This window comes from Haliotis rufescens, unplaced genomic scaffold (genome assembly GCF_023055435.1).
Source record: "Haliotis rufescens isolate VD_foot unplaced genomic scaffold, xgHalRufe1.0.p SCAF_43, whole genome shotgun sequence".
NCBI lineage: Eukaryota > Metazoa > Mollusca > Gastropoda > Lepetellida > Haliotidae > Haliotis > Haliotis rufescens.
The window spans coordinates 1930357-1956897 of NW_025964146.1; the positions used below are offsets into that span (position 1 = coordinate 1930357).

Below are 26541 nucleotides of genomic sequence, written 5' to 3' on the forward strand. Positions count from 1 at the left end.
TATAATTGAAAGTCTTGTTGTGTCCCGACACTGGATTTCTCAATTCGTTGTCGTTGATTTAAAAGCCGGTCCGGCAGCTACCGTTGATGGCTTCATACGGGATGACATCTTCATATGGCGGAAGGTTGGCCTGGTTCATTTTCACCTGGCAGAAAAGAAGTAAAATGTGATTGCACTGCTGCTAAAATGATTGTGTTTGTTTGTATGTTGTTTACCGCCGCACTCAGCAACATTCCAGCTGTATGACGGCGGTCTGTAAATAATCGCGTCTGAACCAGACAATCCAGACAATATCACGGCGTATCAGCTTATTGTAGGAGGAAAGCCCGTAGTGGTACAGGTCTTAGACGTTTACCACTTCGGTGAAACCAACGACCACTGTAGGGTGCTGACGAACAGGGATTCGAACCCACAATCATAGGTTTCTGGCGTAGCCAAGGCACGCAACTCTGCACAGTGAATTACGACGTGTTAGACGGCTGCCGAAGAGACGCAGCTTTGAACAACGTATTGCGGCGTCTTAAGACAACCAGACCACCACGCCCTCTTTGCTATAACGACGATCAAGAGCTTCAAGTATATAAGGGGGCACAGGTGGCCAAGTCAAAAGCGGCGTTAAACCAAACTCACTCACTCACTCAAGTATACAAGAGGAGTGATCAAAGGCTAGTTGAACTCACCTTCTCGGCAGCTTTGAAAACACGAATGAGATTCCGTCCAGCCAGCTTCTCAAGTTCAAGGTCGGTCCAGCCCCGATTTATAAGTTCCTCAAACAGTTTAGGATAGGTGGAAACATCTTCTAAGCCCTGCGGTAACCTTGACAACACAGAAACACATCCTCTAGTATCCAGTGTGTTATATCTACTTTCTGTTATGATAAATACACTCGTATCGTTGAGGATGTGACGTCACCGTCTCTCTTACCAGTAAACTTCCCACATAATGTGTCTCGCATATGATTGAATCGGACTCAAGATGAAGTTATTTATCATAACAGAATGGAGGTATATATACCGGGTAAATCGTGGCTGATAAACACGTGGTCATGAAATTAAAGCAAAGAAGCACTATTCATGTCAACAAAACCCACCCAAGCATGGGGTTCAGGGAGCTATTCTTTCCCTGACTCCCATCAGAGAGATAAGCGCTGGGTCCTTGGGGCCTAGACTTTCTCCGACTCACAACTGAGAGACAAGCATGGGGTACTGGAACCTATTCTGTCCCCGACTCCCAACAGGAAGACAAGCATGGAGTACAGGGACCTATTCTGTCTCCGATTCCCAACAGAGACAAGCATGGGTAACTGGAACCTATTTTGTCTCCGATTCCAAACAGAGAGACAAGCATGGGGTACTGGAACCTATTCTGTCCCCGACTCCCAACAGGAAGACAAGCATGGGGTACTGGAACCTATTCTGTCCCCGACTCCCAACAGGAAGACAAGCATGGGGCACTGGAACCTATTCTGTCCCCGACTCCCAACAGGAAGACAAGCATGGAGTACAGGGACCTATTCTGTCTCCGATTCCAAACAGAGACAAGCATGGGTAACTTGAACCTATTTTGTCTCCGATTCCAAACAGAGAGACAAGCATGGGGTACTGGAACCTATTCTGTCCCCGACTCCCAACAGGAAGACAAGCATGGGGTACTGGAACCTATTCTGTCCCCGACTCCCAACAGGAAGACAAGCATAGGGCACTGGAACCTATTCTGTCCCCGACTCCCAACAGGAAGACAAGCATGGGGCACTGGAACCTATTCTGTCCCCGACTCCCAACAGGAAGACAAGCATGGGGCACTGGAACCTATTCTGTCCCCGACTCCCAACAGGAAGACAAGCATGGGGTACTGGAACCTATTCTGTCCCCGACTCCCAACAGGAAGACAAGCATGGGGTACTGGAACCTATTCTGTCCCCGACTCCCAACAGAGAGACAGGCATGGAGTACAGGGACCTATTCTGTCCCCGATTCCCATCAGAGGGATAAGTGCTGGGTACTTGGGGCCTAGACTTTCTCCGACTCCCAACAGAGAGACAAGTATGGGGTACTGGAACCTATTCTGTCTCCGATTCCCAACAGAGAGACAAGCATGGGGTACTGGAACCTATTCTGTCTCCGATTCCCAACAGAGAGACAAGCATGGGGTACTGGAACCTATTCTGTCTCCGATTCCAAAAAGTAAGACAAGCATGGGGTACTGGAACCTATTCTGTCTCCGATTCCAAAAAGTAAGACAAGCATGGAGTACAGGGACCTATTCTGTCCCCGATTCTCAACAGAGACAAGCATGGGGCACTGGAACCTATTCTGTCTCCGATTCCCAACAGAGAGACAAGCATGGGGTACTGGAACCTATTCTGTCTCCGATTCCAAAAAGTAAGACAAGCATGGGGTACTGGAACCTATTCTGTCTCCGATTCCAAAAAGTAAGACAAGCATGGAGTACAGGGACCTATTCTGTCCCCGATTCTCAACAGAGACAAGCATGGGGCACTGGAACCTATTCTGTCCCCGATTCACAACAGAGAGACAAGCATGGGGCACTGGAACCTATTCTGTCCCCGATTCCCAACAGAGACAAGCATGGGGCACTGGAACCTATTCTGTCCCCGACTCCCAACAGAGAGACAGGCATGGAGTACAGGGACCTATTCTGTCCCCGATTCTCAACAGAGACAAGCATGGGGCACTGGAACCTATTCTGTCCCCGATTCACAACAGAGAGACAAGCATGGGGCACTGGAACCTATTCTGTCCCCGATTCCCAACAGAGACAAGCATGGGGCACTGGAACCTATTCTGTCCCCGACTCCCAACAGAGAGACAGGCATGGAGTACAGGGACCTATTCTGTCCCCGACTCCCAACAGAGACAAGCATGGGGCACTGGAACCTATTCTGTCCCCGACTCCCAACAGAAAGACGGGCATGGAGTACAGGGACCTATTCTGTCTCCGATTCCCAACAGAGAGACAAACATGGGGTACAGGGAGCTATTCTGTCCCCGACTCCCAACAGAGAGACAAGCATGGGGCACTGGAACCTATTATGTCTCCGATTCCCATCAGAGGGATAAGTGCTGGGTACTTGGGGCCTAGACTTTCTCCGACTCCCAACAGAGAGACAAGCATGGGGTACTGGAACCTATTCTGTCCCCGACTCCCAATAGGAAGACAAGCATGGGGTACTGGAACCTATTCTGTCTCCGATTCCCAACAGAGAGACAGGCATGGGGTACTGGAACCTATTCTGTCTCCGATTCCAAACAGGAAGACAAGCATGGGGTACTGGAACCTATTCTGTCTCCGATTCCCAACAGAGAGACAGGCATGGGGTACTGGGGGTCTAATCTGTTCCCGACTCCAAAAAGTAAGACAAGCATTGGATACAGGGGACCTATTTTGTCTCCGACTCCCAACAGAGAGACAAGTGCTGGGTACTGGGGGCCTAGTCTTTCTCAAAATCCCAACAAAGAGACAAGCATGGGGACCTATTCTAGCCCCGATTCTCAACAGAGCGACAAGCTTGGGGTACTGGGGACTTATTGGCAGTGCAACAAAGGTAAAGGTCATCTGAACGTACGTAGGGACTCCATCATAATCAGCGCCTATTCCAACATAGTCGACGCCAATCAGGTTCTTGATGTAGTCAATGTGGTCTGAAAAAAAGATTCATAGTTCATAACATCTCTAGGCCTTGCTGAAAAAAGCGATAATACATCTATACATTTCATCCATTGCTCCACCAATAGAAGGCTTTCCTCAAATGGACCGCCTCCGTGGTCTAGTGGTAGAGCGTCCGCCCGGAGAGCGGAAGGGGTAAGACGTTAAAAGATGGAACTTGTTGTTACACTGTCTGGCGCTCAGCATTAAGGGGCTAAACCAAGAACTGGTCGGCTCGGAGTCAGTATACTGTGTCTTCATGTTAAACTGCGGCATGGTATCTCAGTGTGCGAGCACTATAAATCGGCATTAGTCCGGACCAGTACAAGCAGCCACACACATACACATGCACGTCGCTATATAAGTGCAATAATCTTGGACGCGACGTTAATCCCAATTTCACCTCACCAAAATGGGGCGTTGGTGGCCTTACTGGCAAAGAAATCGACACTGCTGAAAAAACATTCGCCACACCGAAGAGGGTTGATTTCACAATGGGTGTGCCATTCTTGGTGTCCAAACTGTGGTGTTGTTCAAACATAGTTGACTCGAACCGTTATCTTGAACCTGGCGGGGATACTTCGAGATATCCGGACATTCGAGATAACGAGACCTAGGCATCCAGATAGATCAAGTAACAGCATTATAGGTACACAACAATACGATTGCATGCACGAGACATTAGAAACACAACATGTGTACACGAAACATTAGCAGCAGCTGAGTGAGTGGCACGTGGTCTTGGCGTTTACCAAGACTTGAATTTCATATTTAACGAAAGAAAACAAACGACCGATGTTTGTTTGCACTTCATGTCACTGATATTGAAATATCTTTCGATCTGGTTTTTGACTTCATAGTAAAAGCGGAGCAAAACCTAAATAACTCCCAAATACTTGTCCGCCCTATTTTCAGATGACACGACCCCCTTACCCCCAACCCCACCCTTCCGACATAAATGTGTTTTGTTATGAATTGACTTCAATAATAATTATTGCGCTCATGGAGGTATAAACGTACAAAACGTTGCCCCATGCTCGTCTCCCTGTTGGGATTCTGGGGAAGTATAAATCCCCAGCATAACGAATATACATAAGTGTACACACCGATGTCTACGCTTAGAACTCCATAAACGCAAGGACATATTAATGTCAATTCTTATGAAACAAATGCGCGTACTTTGACAGGCCGTAATTCACTGTTGTAATTAAGTCCAACCCAGGCATCAGGGCTGCCGGGTAGCCGAGTGGTTAAAACGTTCGGTGGTCACGCCGATAGGAAACTACCTTGCGAGGCAATAAACAATATCCCAGTTGTTTGTTTTCTTCTTGTATTGACTAAATCTACATGTCAAGCTTGATGTGCAACGAACGACATACCTGCCACCTGAGCCAAAGTCGCAACGCTCTGGTTGTTCGGGAAACAGTTGATGTACAAATCGTAGAAATTCACCATCACCACACCTTCATTAATTTTCTGTTTCAAAAGAAAAGATAATCAGAAGATAAAATGTGTTTTCTCCCTCTCGCCTATTTGAAAAAAATAATTCGTTTAAAAAAATTGCTGGAAAAAAGGCAATTTGTAGTCAAGGTTTGCAACAAGACAATTGTCCGCTGGACATCTAGATGCGGAACATAACAGTATGAGTGACGATGTCGCCGCGTGACTTGGCCATTTCATAGTGTAACCATCCGATCTATATTTCGTGGGTTTTTATCCAAAAAAAACCCAACAACAATCGGGTACTAAATATCTGTTCTGCCCTAGAATCCTGGGTATTTAAAATAATGTAAAAACTGAAAATAGACCCAAGCCTGTGCCAAATCGGGTCTGCTGAAAGCGCTCATTAAATGTCATCGTCACCAAAACGTTGATTCAAATGGCATGCTCCAACATTAGGGTAAAAAGAAGAAATATATAAAAAATCGCCATATATATACAAATTTTTAAGTAATGAGAAAAAGGATTTTGCATGTGACCATATCAAACGGTTTTCAACTAATAATCTTTCATTGCTTGAGTGTGTAAGGTGGACTTAAACAACCGCTTTCAACAGTATTGCAGTTATATCATTGCGTGTCAGCTTGATGTGGGAGGAAATTCCGAAGTGATGAGGGTGTCAGACGTTTACCCCTTTTGTGAACCCAAAGAGGAAGGGTATGGTGCTGACAAACCCAAAACATAATAAGGACGAAACTTGGAATCGAACCCACAATAAAAGAGTTCTGACACACCTAAGGGACGCAACTCTGCATAGCGGATTGGCACCTTGGCCACCTGTGGCCCCCTTTCTATGAGATTAATGTAATCGACAGGCTGATTTCGGGTGACTACCGTGAGGTTCAAGACGTCGTCCTGGACGTTGCGGTAGTGGTTGCAGATGGCGAAGGCGGAGGAGTGACTGTAAATGACGGGAGCGTCCGTCACCGACAGTGCGTCAATCATGGTTTTGCGGGACACGTGGGAGAGGTCGACGAGCATCCCCAAGCGGTTCATCTCACGGATCACGGTCTGAAACATACAGTAAATTCGCGTACATAACAACCATGGTTATGGTCAATATAATTAAGTTATTTTGTTTTTTTGTTGTTTAACGCCGTAGTCAGCAATTTTCCAGCTAGATCATATAATCGAATCAGGACCAGGCAATCCAGTGATTGACATCATGAGCATCAATCCATGCAATTGGGATACGATGACATGCATCAACCAAGTCAGCGAGCCTGACCACCCGATCCCGTTAGTCGCCTTTTACAAGCATAGTCACCTTTTACGGCAAGCATGGGTTGCTTAAGACCTATTCTACCCCCGATCTTCACGGGTCTTTAGTTTGGTAGAAAAGCCCATCTCACCTTGCCGAAGTCTGTCAGGCCGTTATGTTCAGGGGTCTTGTCAATGTCCACCATCCAGTTGTCGGCCCTGAATTACAGAAATCAGCAGTACTGGTGTGTCACAGGTTATCGTTCCTACAATGTGTACCCTGTACAGAGTTATCTCCCGTGGTGTGATCATTAACCGCACAATCTCCCTTACGTAGGTATCTCAGGTAGTGTTATCATCGTAAGTAATCGTTAACATAGTTATCTCCCTTACGTATATCCCACGTAGTGTTATCCTCGTGCCATGTTATCATTAACATAGTTATTCCCCTTACGTAGTTCTCACGTAGTCTTATCCTCGTACAGTGTTATAATCAACATATGTATCTCCATTAGTTATCTGACGTTATACTCTTAGAGTTATCACCATACACAGTTATTCCCCGTACAGTTGCTTCCCTTATGTGTTATCCAACATACACTCATACAGTTTACGTCCACAGTGTTATCTCCCATAACCGTTATCCCACCATGTTATTCCACGTCTCACGTTATCTCATTTGTGTTATCTCATGTTATCCCATTTGTAGTGTTATCTCAAGTTGTCTATAGCCAGCTTTAAGAACTACGGTGTCAAGGTTCCTTAACGTATAATAACGCCCACTATAAGAGCCCGTATCATTTTCCCGAGGCAGTGGAGTTAACTGACAAAAAAGGCCAGGGGAAACTGGACTTTAAGATGGACCGGTATATAAAAGACAATGATAATATAATAATACCATGGTGTGTTGCAGCTGTGTGTGACGGTCATATATCTGACCCCGAGGTCATAGAACATGCGCAGATTACCGAGACTGCTGTCGATGGCATGACCTCCCTCCAACCCAAGTAGACTTGCGACCTTCCCGTCATTGAAGGCTTCCAAGATCCCTGTGTGGCCAATGAAGGAATATTTATCATGATGGATGGTGTTATCAATGCGCGAGTGAGACTTTGCGCCACAGGCAGCAAGAAGGAGGACATATAACTGCATTTATCCAATAATAAATACATTGCTAGTGATATCGTGATGTTTGATTGGCTAACCCAAGAAAATATTTTTGCGTTTATGTTTCCATAAACCAGAAATGGACTAGGACACGCCGACTACCGGCCTACTATTCTTGAAAAGCTGATAACAAAATAGGCAGTACCCTTGTTGCACTATTGCGTTGAACGATGTCGCTGATTTCGTATCGTTGTCTTCATGTGTGGTACTTAATGAAAAAACACTCTCTGAAGTTAAATTCCCGGTGTTTTTTTCTTTCAATATGTTCAAGATTTTTAACATTTTGTTCAGCACAATCAGGTGTGACAAAACATATTCTTTTGGCATGTTTCGCCCTTATGTTTTATTTTTGTAGTTACTTTGAGTTCTACCCCTTAGCCCCAGCTAGATTATATCAAGGAAACCGTCTTAGTCGTGAGAGAATTACGGTGCTATATATATTCCTCAAAAGAAGTTAAAGAACATTCGATTTTCCTATGACTACAGTGAGTCTGTCACGGTGGTGGGTATTGCAACACAGCCTTTCAACTTGTTTTGAGTAGTATCTGTCCCCTGTACCACCACGCTTGTACAGCCGGCCAAAGAGGAATCATGTGACCTGGCTGATAGTGTCATCGTACCCCAACTGCACACATCTTTGCTCATGATGTCAACCACGGTTTTACCTGGCCCTGGTTCGGTCACACACATTGCACCTTGATAGACTGTGTTGTTAGGTCGTGCACACCACGTCCAGGCATCAGTGGGATACATTTGGGGGTCGGCTATCTGGCAGATATACACTACCCAACAGCTGATAGAGATAATCTGAGTTTGGGACCTGAATGTGTGTGATTGGCTGCTTTGAGATGGTGCCATAACAACAGTATCCCATAGTGCCATGCACATCGGGCATGTTCAGCTCCATCGAAGACGTGCATACATCGACGTGTTTGGCTCTATTTAAAGTTAACGTAAGGACACTATTCAAGTACACCAGTTGCTGTCTTCTAGTAAGGCAACAGTATGAAATAGCCACGTTTCCCTCTCAAATGTTAAGTAGTATATTTTACTGTTATTAACACCGAACTCAACAATATTCCACATGACGGCGGCTTGTGAATAATCGAGTCTGGACCAGACAAACCAGTGATTGATATTATGAGCACCGATGCACGCGATCGGGGCACGTCAAAACTCTATTAAGCAATAAGAATATATTTAAATCATAACGTTAGTAAGAACAATATTTCACCATCTGCAGTCGTGACAAACTTGAAGGTCTCCGGATATTTTCCCACGAACTTCTTGATTGTGTCAGTCTGGTCCAGAAACTGTCTCACTGCGTCTTTGGACTGAGAGTCGCACAGAGCAAAGATGGCCCAAAACTGAAAAAGGTTTCATAGCGTTTTCATAGATACATGGTGTTTCGCATTTCAAGACAATCAACGTAATTCCAAAGGAAACTCTTAACTGTCATGGTAAAACATATATGTATAGCGTCCCCTCGCTATACTCATCGTCCTAATGCTATACTACCAATAGCACATTGATATGATGGAACGTTGGTGACAGAGATCCGTTGTTCACCGGTTCGAATCAGAGATTCGTCCGATTAAGATCCTTGGTCTGTCAGCATAAAAATTGTAGTCCGGGGTTTCAAGGCAGTGTTAGAGGACCATCACCTGCGTCTCTAGGCTTTCCTCTCAAATGTAACTGGCATAAATGAATTACTGTTCAGGCCAGTGTTAACTCGCTCACTTAAAAAAAACACGAAAATAATCGTCACGATTAAACAATGTCAAATTGCCCAATGAAAATGTGGCGTTAGATTATCAATCTCCCTGATGAAAATGTAGCGTTAGATTATGAATCTCCCTGATGAAGATGTGGCGGTAGATCATCAATCTCCCTGAGGAAAATGTAGCGTTAGATTATCAATCTCCCTGATGAAGATGTGGCGGTAGATCATGAATCTCCTTGATGAAAATGTAGCGTTAGATTATCAATCTCCCTGATGAAGATGTGGCGGTAGATCATGAATCTCCTTGATGAAAATGTAGCGTTAGATTATCAATCTCCCTGGTGAAAATGTGGCGGTAGATTATCGATCTCCTAACTGAAGATGTGGCGTTAGCTCATCAATCTCCCTGATGAAAATGTAGCGTTAGACTCTCAATCTCCCTGATGAAAATGTAGCGTTAGATTATCAATCTCCCTTATGAAGATGTGGCGGTAGATTATCGATCTGCTAACTGAAGATGTGGCGTTAGCTCATCAATCTCCCTGATGAAAATGTAGCGTTAGACTATGAATTTCCCTGATGAAGATGTGGCGTTAGATTATCACTCTCCCCGTGTCTCATATTACACCGAGGGCGCGACTATTCCACCACAACATTTAAACACTCGAGTTTGGAACAGACAAACCAGTGATTGACAGCAAAAGCAGCGAGCAATGCCACTAGGGCGCGACGACACACAATTGCAACCAGTCAGGTGACACATTGCAACTACTTTGGTGCCCACCCGTGAAGATCCGGGGTAGAATAGGTCTTCAGCAACCCATGCTTGCCGTAAAAGGCGACTATGATTGTCGTAAGAGGCGACTAACGGGATCGGGTGGCCAGGCTCGCTGACTTGGTTGATTCATGTCATCGTAACCCAATTGCGTGGATCGATGCTGATGATGTCAATCACTGGATTGTCTGGTTCGGACTCGACTATTTACAGACCGCCGTCATATAGCTTGAATATTGCTGCGTGCGGCGGTGAACAACAAACAAACAAAACAAACAAACTTTGGTGCCGTAGTACAAAGTGATCATAGCGTAATGGCCGTAATGTAATACCCATACTTAAACATAGGATTACGATCATCGTAACGCTAAGTTTGTTGTGTACACCCCGATTCCTTCTTCATTATTTGCATTGCCCTTACAGAAAACCCCGGGGTGTGCTGTGGTTCATCTGTCCTGGAATTCCACTAAGCTGTCGCAGCTGTGTACAATGCTCAAAGCTTCTTATATACCTTCTTATATACATGTCATATACACAAAGGGGCGGTCGGGTAGCCCAATGGTTAAAGCGTTCGCTCGTCAGGCCGAAGACCCGGGTTCGATTCCCGATATGGGTACAATGTGTGAAGCCCATTTCTGGTGTCCCCCGCCGTGATATTGCTGGAATATTGCTAAACGCGGCGTAAAACCATACTCATATAACCATATACACGAAGCCGACAAGTAGAAATTGATTTATCAACATGACACATTACACCATTCAGTCTTAGTATGCATGTTAAAGGGGAGTGGGGTAGTCTAATTTGTAAAGCGTTCGTTTGTCACATCGAAAAGGTCGCTTCGATTCCCAACCTGGAAATAATGACGTGTTCCTTGTTGTGTTGGAACGATGGTTTAAAAGCGGCACTTACTAACGTGTGTTAAATATTCTAAATGTCCAACAACAAGTAGGTGTTAAAGACCATGGATTCGACCAAGGATGAATGAGCCACTTGTAACAGTATTCCAGTCAGAACGCGGCGTGTCAGCTTAATGTGGGAAGAAAGTCCGAAGTAATGAAGGTCCTAGATGTTTACTACTTTAGTGAAACCCACGAGCACGGGTATTTTATCAATATTGATTTTATCAAGGAAAATTATTGTCCCCGAAAATTCTTGAAAATAATAATTATGTTTCAAACAGTTGAATAAAAGTTGCCTGCAACAATTACATTGTTCCAAGGTGTCTTGCTTAATAAGTTTCATAGTTTTAAGTATAAAGGTATCTGGTTCGGTAGCTGTAGATGAACAAATATGTTATCCCGATACAAAATCCGAGCGCGCACACACACGCACACACACACGCGCGCACTCAAGCACGCACGCACATTGAACAGTGTTTCAGTTATGTTACCGGGTGTCAGATCGATGTCAGAGAAAATCACGAAGTGATACGGGCTAAGGACATTATCCCCTTTGGTGAAAAACACCAAACCAAGAATCATAATCGAGGCGATTTAGGAAAACGATTCCAGCACAAAGTAACCCTGCACCGTAAATTTTGCCACCTTAAGCGACTCGCCCGACCGTACACTTAAATTCAAGCCAAGACACATAATTGTTTGTTTGTTCTTTAACGCCACACTCGGCAATGTTCCAGCAACATGACGACAGTCTGTAAATATTCAAGTCTGGACCAGACAATCAGATGACTGACATCATCATCAACACAGTTGGGATACCGTGACTAGCTTCTTACGACAAGCATAGTCGCCTTTTACAGCAAGGTGTGAGGTGAAATGGGGTTTAACGTCGCGTCCAAGATTGTTGCATGCACGTGTGTGTGTGTGTGTGTGTGTGTGTGTGTGGCTGCCTGTACTAGTCCGGACTGATGCCGATTTATAGTGCTAGCTCACTGAGATACCATGCCGCAGTTTAACATGAATACCCCACTCAGACACAGTCTACTGACTCCGAGCCGACCAGTCCTTGTTTTAGCCCCCTTAACCCTTAGCCAGACAGGGTAACAACAAGAACCATCTTTTAACGTCTTTTGGTATGACACGACCGGGGATCGAACCCCGGACCTTCCGCTCTCCGGGCGGACGCCCTACCACTAGACCAAGGAGGCGGTCTTTACAGCGAGCACAGGTGGCTGAAGACCTATTCTACCCCGGGTGTTCACGCGTGACAATCGCAAGACACTCAACTGATTGTGTATATCTATTTACCTGCGCCCCCAGCTTCCCGTCCCGTATCCTCTTGATGTCCGTGTGGGTGGTGTTCCACGTGAGCGCCAAGTCCATGTTCAGGTTCACCTGGTACACTTTGTTTTGGGCGTATTTCCGGTACTGCCATGACAGGTCGTTGTGTCTGAAACATACACGTTGTGTGACTTTATTGTCTGTGAAACATACTTGTTGTGTGACCTCATTGTGTCTGAAAAATACTTGTTGTGTGACCTCATTGTGTCTGAATCATACTTGTTGTGTGACCTCATTGTGTCTGAAACATACTTGTTGTGTGACCTCATTGTGTCTGAAACATACTTGTTGTGTGACCTCATTGTGTCTGAAACATACTTGTTGTTTGGCCTCTTTGTGTCTGAAACATACTTGTTGTGTGACCTCATTGTGTCTGAAACATACTTGTTGTGTGACCTCATTGTGTCTGAAACATACTTGTTGTGTGACCTCATTGTGTCTGAAACATACTTGTTGTGTGACCTCATTGTGTCTGAAACATACTTGTTGTGTGACCTCATTGTGTCTGAAACATACTTGTTGTGTGACCTCATTGTGTCTGAAACATACTTGTTGTTTGGCCTCATTGTGTCTGAAACATACTTGTTGTGTGACCTCATTGTGTCTGAAACATACATTTTGTTTTACGTGCTTATTGTTTGGCCTCAATGACATTGTGTCTAAAACATACATGTTGTTTCATTTATTTGTTGTTTGACGTCAATGTGTCTGAAATATATATTATGTTTTACGTCCTTGTAGTTTGACCTCATTGTGTCTGAAACATACAAGTTGTGTTACGTGCTTGTTGTTTGACCTCATTGTGTCTGAAACAAACATTTTGTGTTACGTGCTTGTTGTTTGACCTCATTGTGTCTGAAATATACAAGTTGTGTTACGTGCCTGTTTGACCTCATTGTGTCTGAAACATATATTTTGTTTTACGTGCTTGTTTGTCCGCATTGTGTCTGAAACATACATTTTGTTTTACGTGCTTATTGCTTGGCCTCAATGATATTGTGTCTAAAACATACATGTTGTTTCATTTATTTGTTGTTTGACGTCAATGTGTCTGAAACATATATTTTGTTTTACGTCCTTGTAGTTTGACCTCATTGTGTCTTAAACATACAAGTTGTGTTACGTGCTTGTTGTTTGACCTCATTGTGTCTGAAACAAACATTTTGTTTTACGCACTTGTTGTTTGTCCGCATTGTGTTTGAAATTTACAAGTTGTGTTACGTGCTTGTTGTTTGTCCGCATTGTGTTTGAAATTTACAAGTTGTGTTACGTGCCTGCTGTTTGTCCGCATTGTGTTTGAAATTGACAAGTTGTGTTACGTGCTTGTTGTTTGTCCGCATTGTGTCTGAAATATACAAGTTGTGTTACGTGCTTGTTTGACCTCATTGCGGCTGAAACATATATGTCGAGAATGTCGTAGCGCTGAGACCACTTTGTGGAAGTGAACCCAGCATAGGTTGCTGGTGACGTATTCTAACCCGGAATCTCCACAAAGGTGCAGCATCTTGGCAGTTGTCGGTAAATTTTCCACTTGGACCAGACACTGAGTGACTAAACATAGCTCGTGACGTCGCTTTCAGCAAAACTCCAGTCTTATTACAACGGGGACACTGGGCTTGATGTGGGGTTAGAAAAGGTCAAATATATACTATAGATGTACTGTAGGTGTCGTCAGTGAAACAGATAGAGTTTACTGTGTGTAAATATTTACAGAATGATTTGTTTCAAATGCATACTACGGGGTACATCGGGGTACATCGAATGACTAAAATGGACATTGGGTTGTCCTGGGTTCGTTTTAAAGACGCTGTCTTTGGAACGTTGATACCCTTTGTTGTTAATAAACGAGCCTGTCTATGTTTCCTATATTAATAAAGATCTTTATTTATAGTACATGTATATTACCGTCATGTGACTTCTGTTATTAATTATGTAACCTTTTTCTATACGGGGGCACCTGAAATGGACAAATTAATATGGCCATGCATATGGGTGTCAAATTTGAGTCTAGGGCGAAGTGAGCTAACGATAAAACCACTCGACCACCAAGAATACAAAATTTAATACTATTATGTTTCTAGGTTTGTCAGCAACACACCCGTGATCGTATGGTGGCCGAGAGGGGACATCGCTTTCTCGCTTCTTTTATGATTTAAACCCCTCCCCTACTGAGGTCAGGTTTAACAATTCATTAATGTTGTTTTACGTATATACTTTTTATCGTAAAGAAACCCATATAGTGGCCAAGAGGAAATATTGCTATACCGCGAGAAAGCGATAGAGCGAGAAAGCGAGAAAGCGAGAAAGCGAGAAAGCGATGTCCCCTCTCGGCCACCATATGATCGTGGGTTTCACCAAAGTCGGGACACATCGGGCGGGAGTCCCCCCCCCCCCCCCCCCCCCCTTCAGTTATGAATTGAGGTTAGTGCAGAAATTGCAATAAGAAACTACATAAAACTTCGACCTACCTACCTATTTATTTTTATAAAATAGTAAAATAGTAAGAGCCCGTACATTATGTTTCCCATGTCCCGTCCGCCCTGAGTTATAATTTCCGACATGGAATAACACAGTTGTTTTTTGAATATCTACTTTCGTAGCCGTTGTGAAAAATTATACCCCGATGTGATAACAAAAGTACCACTTTAACTGCACACTCATTTAAAAACCCAGATCAGCTTGATCTTTGCTCAGGAGTGTTATTTAAAAATCGTTTCCGAAGCAAAGCGACTCGATCTACGTCATACATTAATATAAAAACTGGTACCACTTTAATATGAAATAAAAACAGTCACACAGTCTGGGAAAAACATACTTTTCTTCTTATTTTTGTTACATTTTGTTGCGCCCGCCCTCTCTCTTTCTGATTGTGGTAGGAGATGAAAAATGAGATCGCAAGAGTAGTAAGGTTTTTATGTGACCGAACTTGAGAACCGGGTTAGAGCGGCTGAAAATCGCAAAACCATATTTAAATATAAGTTGAACCTATTTTGTCATGAAAGTGATGAGAAACAAGATGTGGTTTGTGTGGCCTAACCTAGACTGCATGCACGGAGACGTAAGGGTAACACCTGGTTTAATGAGATACAGCGGTATCCAAATTTTTATTGAGACATGAAATCAAGCTATAGTTTGTGAAGTGTCATGTTAACACCCTTCATTCCTCCAACCAACAAAACGGCCTTTGCTTCATTACAAAATAGGTTAGGTTTGCGATAAAGGACGTCAAGAAAGTTATATGTCTCCTGGTGAAACGTTCTGTCTCATGGTCATTTATATCCGCTGTTAAATCGTCTCAGTCCAGAAGGACCTCTGTCAGCACTGTTGGAAGCCATGTTGGATCTTGTTTCGAGCTAGTGACTTTCACCTGAACATGAAAAACATGGCGGCAGTCGAATTGTGTAATTCTGTAAATTGTTTTCCGTTGTTTGGATTCCTTTTCTGCAAAACATTACAGCGACCAGAATCTCAGTCACCCTGACTATATCCTTGCTATGTCATCTGCATATCCGTGTTAGGAGTCTCTTCCCTTTTAATGTTTGTCCCATTGAAGCGACCGATAGACGATGATTTTGACGGATTCAGTCGTTCAGCTCGTAAATGTCCTTCGGAATATCCCATGTTATCCTTTCCAACGTTGATAAGAAAACACATTCCGACTGTCACTTTCCCGATCTAGTAAGCGACGCTCCGATTGGTCGGGTGAAAGGTTGTTTCTTCAATGGGCGGTAGAGAGAACTTAGATCTGATTTTAATGAGATTGTGGGTGGTAAATGTTGGTATGAATATCGTCGTGCGAGGATTATGAAACCAAACAAAACAAGACAAAAAGTGAGGAGGGCTCACTAATAACCCCGACTTCGAGTCCAACATATTTCCAAGTTCAAAATATGAAAAAAGCAATATTTTCTCAGAAAATACAAATAATTGAAAACAAACTTTACACTGCACCTCATCTAATGGTATAGAAACTGTATCCCCAATTGGAAAAGAATAATTAATGAAGCAGTTTTCAATTCATAGGTTGCACATATGTTGAACTAAAAAAAATCTAAGTTCACAACATGAAAAACCTCATATTTTTCCGGAAATTCATATATCAAAATCAAACTTTGCACTGCACCCCTCCTATTGTTTTGAAAACTGTTCCCTAAGTTTGAAAAGAATCCACCCCGAAGTTTTCAAGATATAGGTCGCACAAATGTTTAAGAAAATAAAAAGCTGTCTAGTTTCAGAAAATCCAAATATTGAAATCAAACTGCACTTCTCCACTCATATAGGTATAAAAAGTTTGAAAAAAAATCTATGTTGTAGTTTTCAAGTTATAGGTCGGACGGACGGAGGCACAGAATTCCTTGGTATAACTATATGCCCCCGCCGTTTTAGGTCGAGCGTATAATAAACTGTCACCAAAAGAGTCTTGTCTACAAATATAAATCAGACTGCAACCACAAAACGAAGCCTACTACTTGAACCGCTCCGCTATTTATCCAATGTACACAGTCACGTCTAGGGTACTTTTTTTGGAAACCGATCGGGTCTATACGATCCTTGTTGAAAAAGTTTTCCATGTGCAGGTTCATAGGAGATCATATCATATAGGTGTAAGCAGATTCCGCCATGAGTGAGAAACCCCGTACTCCGGGAGTTCACGTTGGGAGGACCGGGGACCAGTCGAATAACATGCAAGCGGAAGATTCAAGCTGAGCTCCATCTCGTCATATCAACTCCCAGAATTAGGGAATCGAACCCGGGCCTACCGCGTGACGAGCAAACGCTTTAATTCTGCCCAGTGAGTTCTGAAGGGAGGGAACTCGGATCATAATGTCATGACCTTTAAGAGACTACATGCAATGTTTAAGCAACCTTGACCTATCACCGACTATGCGAGTAGTGTTTAGTTTATGACGGTGTTCATGCTGAATATAAGTCTTCTACCTTCCTTAAGCGTCTCGCAACAGATCAAAGAATATTCAGTCTATTAGATGCAATATGTACTGCCCCTATGGAATTGTTACAAATTGCAACCCTTTGAACGTCCAAGGCCCACTTGCACAACGCGATTTCAGCGCTGAGATGATCGTAACTCCCATACTTTAATATAGGCTTACAATAGTCAATGTAGGTTATTGTAGATTTAAAAAATGAATTTGGAAAAGACTGCGCAGCTCCGAATTGAGCACCCAGTGCATGGGTACTGCTTCACGCCGCCTTTAGCTACACGTGTACACCATCATTATCAGGAAACCAGGACTGAGCCAACACCTGCACCACTGGACCACAACAACAACCCAACACACGTGAAGGTTTCGTTTCTCCCAGCAACTCTTCACAGCTTGCACCAAACAGAGACAAACCAAGTTTCTTAATCGGGGCGAATATGGGTTTAAGCGGATCCTGGCATGGCTAAGGGACGAAACTCCGCACGGTGAAATGCCACGCCTTAGACCCGTGTGTACCAAGTGACACACGGTGTATTCCGATGTACCTAGCATGCTATTATGAAGCTGTTTTCTACCTCGTGTCATCAGCCTTCATCTCATATACACCCTGTGTAAATATTCCACTTCTCGCTCCCCTTAACACACAATGGAAAGTGGAGTAGGTCAACTGAGGAACTTATTATCCTTTCATTGTTATGCGACACTTGTAAGGAAGGTACACCATCATAAGTATAAACTAAACACTACTCTGACAGTCGGTGATAGGTCAGGGCTGCTTCGGCTTTAAATGTGGCCTCTTAAAGATAATAATATAAAAGCCGGGAGGTTTTCGTCCGTATCCCATCAACACAATATTCATTCTCTACACATATTCTCCACACCCCATAACATTTTGCTTGGTCCAGATTCGATTATTACCATGCTATCATGGTACATATTACCGGGTGCGGCGTCAAACAACATCCACTTAAAGCCACTGTTTCGCTAGTGGTAATGACTGTCCTGGTTATTCTTCCCGTCCAGCTACGGTTCGTGTAAAGGCATGTTGTGACCCTGTGTTCCTGTGTCGAAGATGTATTCGGTGTCACGGACAACGCCGTGTGCCTCGGGTTAAACCAATGTGCCCAGCTGAGCCTCCTGCAGTGTCCTGGCGGGTCTCAGTGTCGATATCATGTTCCGTGTCACGGCCTTCACTCTGAACATCTGTGTATTCATCAGGTTCAATTAAATCATCTGCAAGATCACGTAAAGTCAGCGACACCTCAGAGGGCTGTCACGAGGCCGGGAAAAAAACTACTCTTGTTTTTAATTACGTGTTTTAAATCCGAGTACGTAGGGAGGTAGGATTTTATCCTTGTATTTTATTTCTTTAGTAGGCTGTAAATGTAAACCTGAGTTTAATGTATCATGTGGCCTCATTTGGCACCGTCCACATGGCTCGAAGTATCAAGAGACGACCGAGGTGACGTTGGGCACATTGATGTACTACCATGTCACAGTTTAACATTTAACACACTATGCATGCTGTGTACAAAAAGTCGGAATACGGCGCAAAAATTACATTTCAGTTGAAACGTTATTTCTTTACAGTGCTTTAAAGCATATAAAAAATGGCGTGTATTCCTTCGCTTCCAACATCGGTCTCATAGCTTTCAAGAATATGTTCTGTTTAAGTCGATTTTGTATATAATCATATCCAAATGGACGCTTAACAATTTTAGTGACCTAAGATATTTTTGGTTACTTTTTTTTATATTTGTTAGATTTTGCAAACGCTGTAGTGAACATATTTTCATATAAGAGTTACCTCCCCGCAAATTGTTTCCCTTTATCATAAGTGTTTGGCTTGTACACAAACTGTTGACATCATTTTTACATTGACAAGGCAAAACAATGACAGATCGTCAGTTATGGGGTTAATATCGCTTCTTGTCCTTTCTTATTCTCTTGAAAATGTTTCGTTATAAACTGTAAATTTATCATTTAACTCGTCAATCGACACTTCTCGTTTCGCAAAGCGCCATTTTTTTTGTTACTTGACCAGCGGGTATTCTTAAGCTACCAAATGTCACAGATTTTAAGAATGTCTTTGGCTGAAGTTGATTTGGTATGTCATCATATCCAAATGTATGATAAAGAATTTGAGTGACTAAATATTTATTGTTACTTTTGTTTACGTCACGGAAAGGTACAAATGGCGACTAATGCGGAGTGTCGACTGTTGACGTAAAGGACATGTATTCAGTCAAGAAGTTCATTATATTCCTAGTTTCGAGTCAATGAACTTTCCAGGAATAAAAATACATTCCTTTTCAGAGGGACTGAGGTGATACGGTCTACATGATATGTTGTAAGGCATCGTTCTTCAATCCAATTTATGTTGGTCATGTGACTGCCCGTCCCCACACACTTGGTCCACCCTATCACGTAGGTCAGTAGGAACAGATCGACATTGTGCCAGGCATCTCTTGTGTTCCAACACCCTGATGTATGCTGTCAAAACACCAAGCAGCAACACGCGAACAAAGAAACGTGGCAAATGTACCAATGGGGATCAAGAAGTGCCCAGTTCACGTTACTATAGTTACAGCCAGTGTGAAGGCTTGGTCGAGGGGACTCCTACTTTACTGAAAACAAGACCAGTAAAGGCTTTAGTGGTTAATTTTACAAACTATGAGATTGGATGCAGTGTCCCAGTACAATGTTAAGATACATCTGCATTTAAGAAATCAAGAACTTTAAAACAAATCCCGAGTTTGAACGACATACTTTTTTCTCAAATACCTTCAAGAGCAAAACCCTAGATAAATAATTCTTTTAGACCGCTGCGTTGACTCCTTGCAGCATGTACAATGTTCCAATAACAATAATAAGAAGATTGATGATGATGGTGATGATAATAATACATCCATAGCAACCACAACAACTATTACTACCACTACTACTACTTCTACTACTACTAGTGCTGCTGCTGCTGCTGCTGCCATTACCACTACTATAAAAATGGCCACTAGTAAACTTCTAGAACTAGACTAACTACTGCTACAACCAGTATAACCACCAATACTACGACAGTGTACAGAGAGTCAACGTGTCACGTCACGTTACTTACGCAACACCATACACAGCTCGATGTCATTTATGAATAGCCTGTACTCCACACACATACATCAGTGGTTAGTGAGTACGTCATGTTACGCCATATCTTAGCCATGCACATCACGATAAAGGACAACCAGTATGCGTTGTATTCACAAGGTTTCATAATGACATGTAAGGCCCAATAAATGACAAAGTAGAGATAATGTATGGGTAACAACTTCTTTATTTACTTTAAAGGCGACGTTTCGGATTGACTGTAAAGGCGACGTTTCGGTATAGATCCTTATACCGTTGTCAAGCAAGGATCTATACCGAGACATCGCCTCTACAGTAAATAAAGAAGTTGTTATCCATAACTTATCTCTACTTTGATAATAAACATCGTAGACATGCAATACTTTCAGCAATCCTCCTAAATGAAGCTTCATGTCATGGTATTGTAGTGTTGAATGTTTACAGCAACAGACTTTAAGAACCATATGTTTCAGCCAAGGTTACGTTAAAGTTAACACAGTTTTAATACCAAGAAAAGAAGTTTCCTACTGCGTTTCGAATGTCAAAACACTTTTTACACATGTAATACAGTAAACTACGTTTATAACGAACACGCTTATAACGAACTGACGGGTATAACGAACTTTTTTTGTCCCGGCCATTTGCTGTTTATATGTTGTATATATGCTTATAACGAACTACGGTTTTATCGAACTAATATCAGTGGTTCCTTTGAGTTCGTTATAACCGTAGTTTACTGTAAAAATGTTTGAGTCGCAAGAGGAACAACGGGTCGGCCTGGGTACCGGAAACTGTTTCCAAAACAGTGATTGTTCCAAACAAATAATCAACAGATTGAAAAGCAGTAGTCCTAGTTTCACGTGTATCCGCTGTTATGAATCTTCTGAATGGTATTAGCATGTGTAAAGTTGGATTTCAAAGAGAGTATATTCACAAGAACATCGATGCACCCTCTGTTGTCAACACAAATAGTGCTGGATGCATTGCCGGGCGCCGGACACAATTCGACAGAAAGACACAGAGCAACATCAGCCCGGAATACCTTCTGCGTTTCAAAAGGTATTTGACTAGCCCCTCGATTGTATTGTATACCTATCACCAACTTTACAGTGACAACGGTCATCGAAACACCTGAACACTGCGAGCATACAGAAAGACATTTGTAAAGACATATAAAGTCACTCAGAAAGTCTCTGTCATGTCGGACTTGCTAACTATATACACCTTGCCAGTTTGAATGCGTATATATACATGGATATTGTAATACAAAGATTGCAAATAAACTGTGATGTACTTCAATGTACGAGCTCAATTGCAAGTAGGTTATGTAATAACATTTCTAATTTGGTGAACCTGTATTATTTACTCTTTGCTTTGGAGACGGCCCCTCTTACTCATTTCGAGAAAAAATCACGACAGACAGCCTCACCTTATGTACAATATGATTACATTAACATCACACATTTGAATGCAAATACAGACGTCATTCCTTATGGAATTATGATAGACTTACTAAAGGGTAACGTACATTCTCTGTACAAATGCTATAACATCAATAATAGAATATGTTTCTCCGTCGTTGTAGACTATAAAAACATTCAGCGGACATTAAAAGCATAGCTGCTCCAACTTTTTATAATTTTTGAATTAACTAATATACTAACAGGCAGTTTGCAAAAGATTAAAAGGGAAATTCGTCATAAACAGGACAATTCAATAAAACATGCATTGACTACGTCTTCTATCGCACTGTTATTGCATAAGGGGCATATACTAAGGGTTATACAATACTTTGAGTGACAGGAAGGTTCTCATATCGCCCGGTTTCAGTTTGAATTGCAGCCAACACCCCATCTAAATTTAGCAAGGTCGCTTCTACACCTCCCAGGCATTAAAGGTGTTACGTTGCTTTTCGCGCCATCATTTTTCTTAAATAGACAGTTCTAAGATTACCGGTGATGCTCAATAACGTTTCTCACCAAGAAAACACCTGTCGATCAGCCCATTTTTTCAATACATCATTGATTTCGGCAAGCATACAAGAATATTACATTTTTCACATATGAGTATATAAGTAAAATATAGGTTGGTCACTCATTCTTGGTCCGGTGGATAAGGCGTCGGTCTATAGTGGTCTCCGGAGAGCGGAAGATCGTTGGTTCGATCACCGGCCGCGTCATACCAAAAGACGTTAAAAGATGGTACTTGTTATTACCCTGCCTGCATGGCGCTGGACATTGAGGGATAGAACAGGGACTGGTCGGCTCGGAGTCAATAAACTGTGTCTGAGTGGGGTATCCATGTTAAACTGTTGCATGGTATTTCAGTGGGCTAGCACACACACACACACACACACACACACACACACACACACACACACACACACACACACACACACACACACACGCACGCACGCGCACACACACGCACGCACGCACGCACGCGCGCATGCATGCATGCACGTCGCTGTATAAGTGCAAAAATATTGAACGAGACGTTAAACCCCATTTCACCTAACCTCACCACTTCACAAAATATGACATGTATGGCATGCATACAAAAAACGTTTTGTCAGCGTTCCTGGGTCATCAAGGGGTCACGGACAAGTATAAATCCCTCCAGTGTCCCAGCTATTGTAATACCGTGACCCAAACAAGACGTGACACTACAAACACTCATACTTTTGTACCAACGGAATGTCCTGCGGGGGACAGGATGTCACATGGCTGTGTATTACTGTGTGCCTGGGAGCACGGTGTCCCTGTAGTGGGGGTCTCGCAACGCTGGGCTGCAAACATGGGTACAGATTGGAAATGGAGGAGCAATGTATGATTTGGCAATTTTCCTTTAGTAAAGTTTAAATTTGTTGAAAATAAATACCGAGTATAGTGTTGTTAGACGTATATTTTTAGCCTACTCTATCACCTAAATTGTCCAGTTGTGTGAATGCTTTAATGTTTCAAAGGGGGTGGGGTGGGTGGGTGTAGGAGATGCGTACCCTTGCAACAGACGCCAACCCAAGTCGATATGTGTATCTGTTCCATACCTTAATCGGCCAGGAACCGGTGATCGTGGATGGAATAGCGCTCCACGATTATACGTTGATGACCATGACGTCTACGGCCTAAGAACACTTTGAGGTTAGGAACTACATCGCATGATTACATTGATGTATTTAGGGGCGATGCTGTGCAGGGAATGTTGAAGAGAGAGAGGGAGAGAGAGGGAGAGAGAGAGAGAGAGAAAGAGGGGGGGGGGGGAGAAAGAAAGAGAGAGAGAGAGAGATCCCTTGTTATGTTAATTCACTTTTGCGTTGAACGTGTGAAATAAAGGTAAAACCCTACGCCTCGTTAGCTCGAAGCCCTAGAAATAAATCGAGCTCTCTATAATTCGAGACAGGTATCATACACTGGCAATAAGGGCCATGCAGGTTCATACATTCAGTCTTTAACCATATACAACAAAGAAATCCGCGTTAACGGGTTTTAACTGCAATGTATAATACGTAATACATACACTGTGATAATAGTGTCTCCATTGTTTTCGTACATAACTTGTACAAAGCAGCAATATTTTCTCAAATATGTTATACATACTAATAAGCTTTTAATTTCAAGTCTAAGAAAGAATTGATTTACTCACCCATCAATCAATGGATATTGTCCCAGAACTCGTTTAGCCCTATCCAAGGGTGTGGCGTCCGCCTGTCGTTTGTTTTTGGATTGAGACAGAGGCACCCCCACGGCAACTCCGATGACTACTGCCAAGACGACCACGCCTACCACAGCTCCCCACATGAGCCGCTTACTGCTGATACCACCACATCCCTGGGCTGACGATGCTTTTGTTGATGTCAACGACGACTTTGATCCGCCTACCTCCATATTGACGAATTAATCCCAAACAAAAATAAAGTCTTCTTGGAAGGTATAAGATTCTCAAATTGATTGGAAGAATTGTTTTGAACTTTGAACGATGTTGCTCCAAATCGAAAACGTTATTCTCTGGCTATTAAAAAACTGTCCATGAAATCGGCGAGTTAGGTACCAGTTTTGGTTGGGATACGTTGGCAATCAGCTGGAGGACTTTGTGCAATGTTTTAACAAACTTCCACCGCAGTCGTCTCACCTCACCTCACAGCGCGACCTCAGGTAATGACCTATGCTCGTTGCGCGAGCTGGCAGACCACAGTTACATGCGCATGCGTGATGTCACTTGCATTCCTCGCCACAAGAAAACGGACATACAACAGTTTATTTACGTCTCACTGCTGCACAAGATTTGATTTTGCAGAGCGGTTGGGAGCATTATTCCTTTGATGTCAACCGTACGTCCCGATACCACACCAAGGATAACTTCTATTGCCTACAGTGTTATCAAACTAACTTTATGATTCGGGGGCACGGGTGGCCCAGTCGTCTGAGGCGCCGCGTGCAGAGTTGCGTCCCTTGGGCACGCCAGACACCTATGATTGTGGGTTTAAATCCCGGTTCGCCCCGATTATGTTTCTAGGTTTGTCAGCACCATACCCGTGCTCGTGGGTTTCACCGAAGTGGTTAACGTCTGAGACCTGCATCACATCGGGCTTTCCTCCCAACTCTGAACTTTTCAAAACAACATATTTACTAAATATTTTACTTTTACTAAATTTTGAGTTCCTTTTATTCGTGTTCAATCTTTTCCATCATTGGCTTTCTCACGGTCTGCTCGTGGGATTTAGATGGCAATAGCTTGACTATGAACACACCTATATTCTTTCATTCTACACAGGATTAACTCAGGAAAACGTATCGAGTTCCCCATTCATCTACTGGGTGTCGAGGGGATAAATATGCTTCAAAGCAACGCAATGTTTGTCAGTAGAGAGTGAAGTAATAATAACATACAGCTAGTCACGATTAATGTAAGGGGTGGATTTTTGAGAGTGTAGGCAAAGTGCACTAAACAGCTTTACTGTAGCCGAGATGCACTGGATGCAACGTCTGCCAGGAGACCGCACCCGGGGTGTAGTCGTCTTGCTCCTGGGTTGTCATTCCAAACTCAGGTTTCGTTCCTAAGTATTTACGGGGCAGTCTTATTCTAGTACTGACGTACTCTGGCTGTACTGACGTACTCTGGCTGTACTGACGTACTCTGGTTGTACTGACGTACTCTGGCTGTACTGAGCTACACTTACTTTCAGTTACATCCGGGCGTGTCAGCTTGATGTGGGAGTGAGTTTGGCATAACGCCGCTTTGAACAATATTCCAGTTATATCACGGCGTGTCAGCTTGATGTGGGAGCGAGTTTGGTATAACGCCGCTTTGAGCAATATTTCAGTTATATCACGGTGTGTCAGCTTGATGTGGGAGTGAGTTTGGTATAACGCCGCTTTGAACAATATTCCAGTTATATCACGGCGTGTCAGCTTGATGTGGGAGCGAGTTTGGCATAACGCCGCTTTGAACAATATTCCAGTTATATCACGGTGTGTCAGCTTGATGTGGGAGTGAGTTTGGTATAACGCCGCTTTGAACAATATTCCAGTTATATCACGGCGTGTCAGCTTGATGTGGGAGCGAGTTTGGCATAACGCCGCTTTGAACAATATTCCAGTTATATCACGGCGTGTCAGCTTGATGTGGGAGCGAGTTTGGTATAACGCCGCTTTGAGCAATATTTCAGTTATATCACGGCGTGTCAGCTTGATGTGGGAGTGAGTGAGTTTGGTATAACGCCGCTTTGAACAATATTTCAGTTATATCACGGCGTGTCAGCTTGATGTGGGGTGAGTTTGGCATAACGCCCCTTTGAGCAATATTTCAGTTATATCACGGCGTGTCAGCTTGATGTGAGGGTGAGTTTGGCATAACGCCCCTTTGAGCAATATTTCAGTTATATCACGGCGTGTCAGCTTGATGTGGGGTGAGTTTGGCATAACGCCCCTTTGAGCAATATTTCAGTTATATCACGGCGTGTCAGCTTGATGTTGGGGTGAGTTTGGTATCACGCCCCTTTGAGCAATATTTCAGTTATATCACGGCGTGTCAGCTTGATGTTGGGGTGAGTTTTGCATAACGCCCCTTTGAGCAATATTTCAGTTATATAACGGCGAGTCAGCTTGATGTGGGAGAAAAGCCTGAAGTGACGCAGTTCACGAACTGTACAACTTTGGCGATCGTCATCAGGGCAAATGTGACGTCAGTTGCACACTTAAGTCAGTTAATAA

General features: G+C 43.2%; 1 protein-coding gene across 1 annotated transcript; it reads right to left on the reverse strand.

The window, feature by feature from the left end:
* LOC124110535 (dipeptidase 1-like) lies at positions 1-24569 on the reverse strand. Its single transcript, XM_046469911.2, has 10 exons — positions 23975-24569; positions 12240-12381; positions 8768-8900; positions 7265-7415; positions 6519-6585; positions 6001-6177; positions 5046-5142; positions 3587-3662; positions 681-816; positions 1-145 (listed from the first exon to the last, which is right to left on the reverse strand). Exons 1-10 carry the CDS (start codon positions 24214-24216, stop codon positions 59-61), a joined length of 1308 nt encoding a protein of 435 aa, XP_046325867.2. The 5' UTR covers positions 24217-24569; the 3' UTR covers positions 1-58.
* Positions 24570-26541: the final 1972 nt, after the last annotated feature.

Bases quoted from the DNA above. Each gene is read 5' to 3' on its own strand.
- LOC124110535 (XM_046469911.2), bottom strand. From the start codon at position 24,216: ATGGAGGTAGGCGGATCAAAGTCGTCGTTGACATCAACAAAAGCATCG. The intron at 12,382-23,974 runs GTGAGTAAATCA...TGTATGTTTCAG, and splicing joins CAATATCCATTGATTGATGG to ACACAACGACCTGTCATGGC. The intron at 3,663-5,045 runs GTATGTCGTTCG...TCTTTTTTTCAG, and splicing joins GACTTTGGCTCAGGTGGCAG to ACCACATTGACTACATCAAG.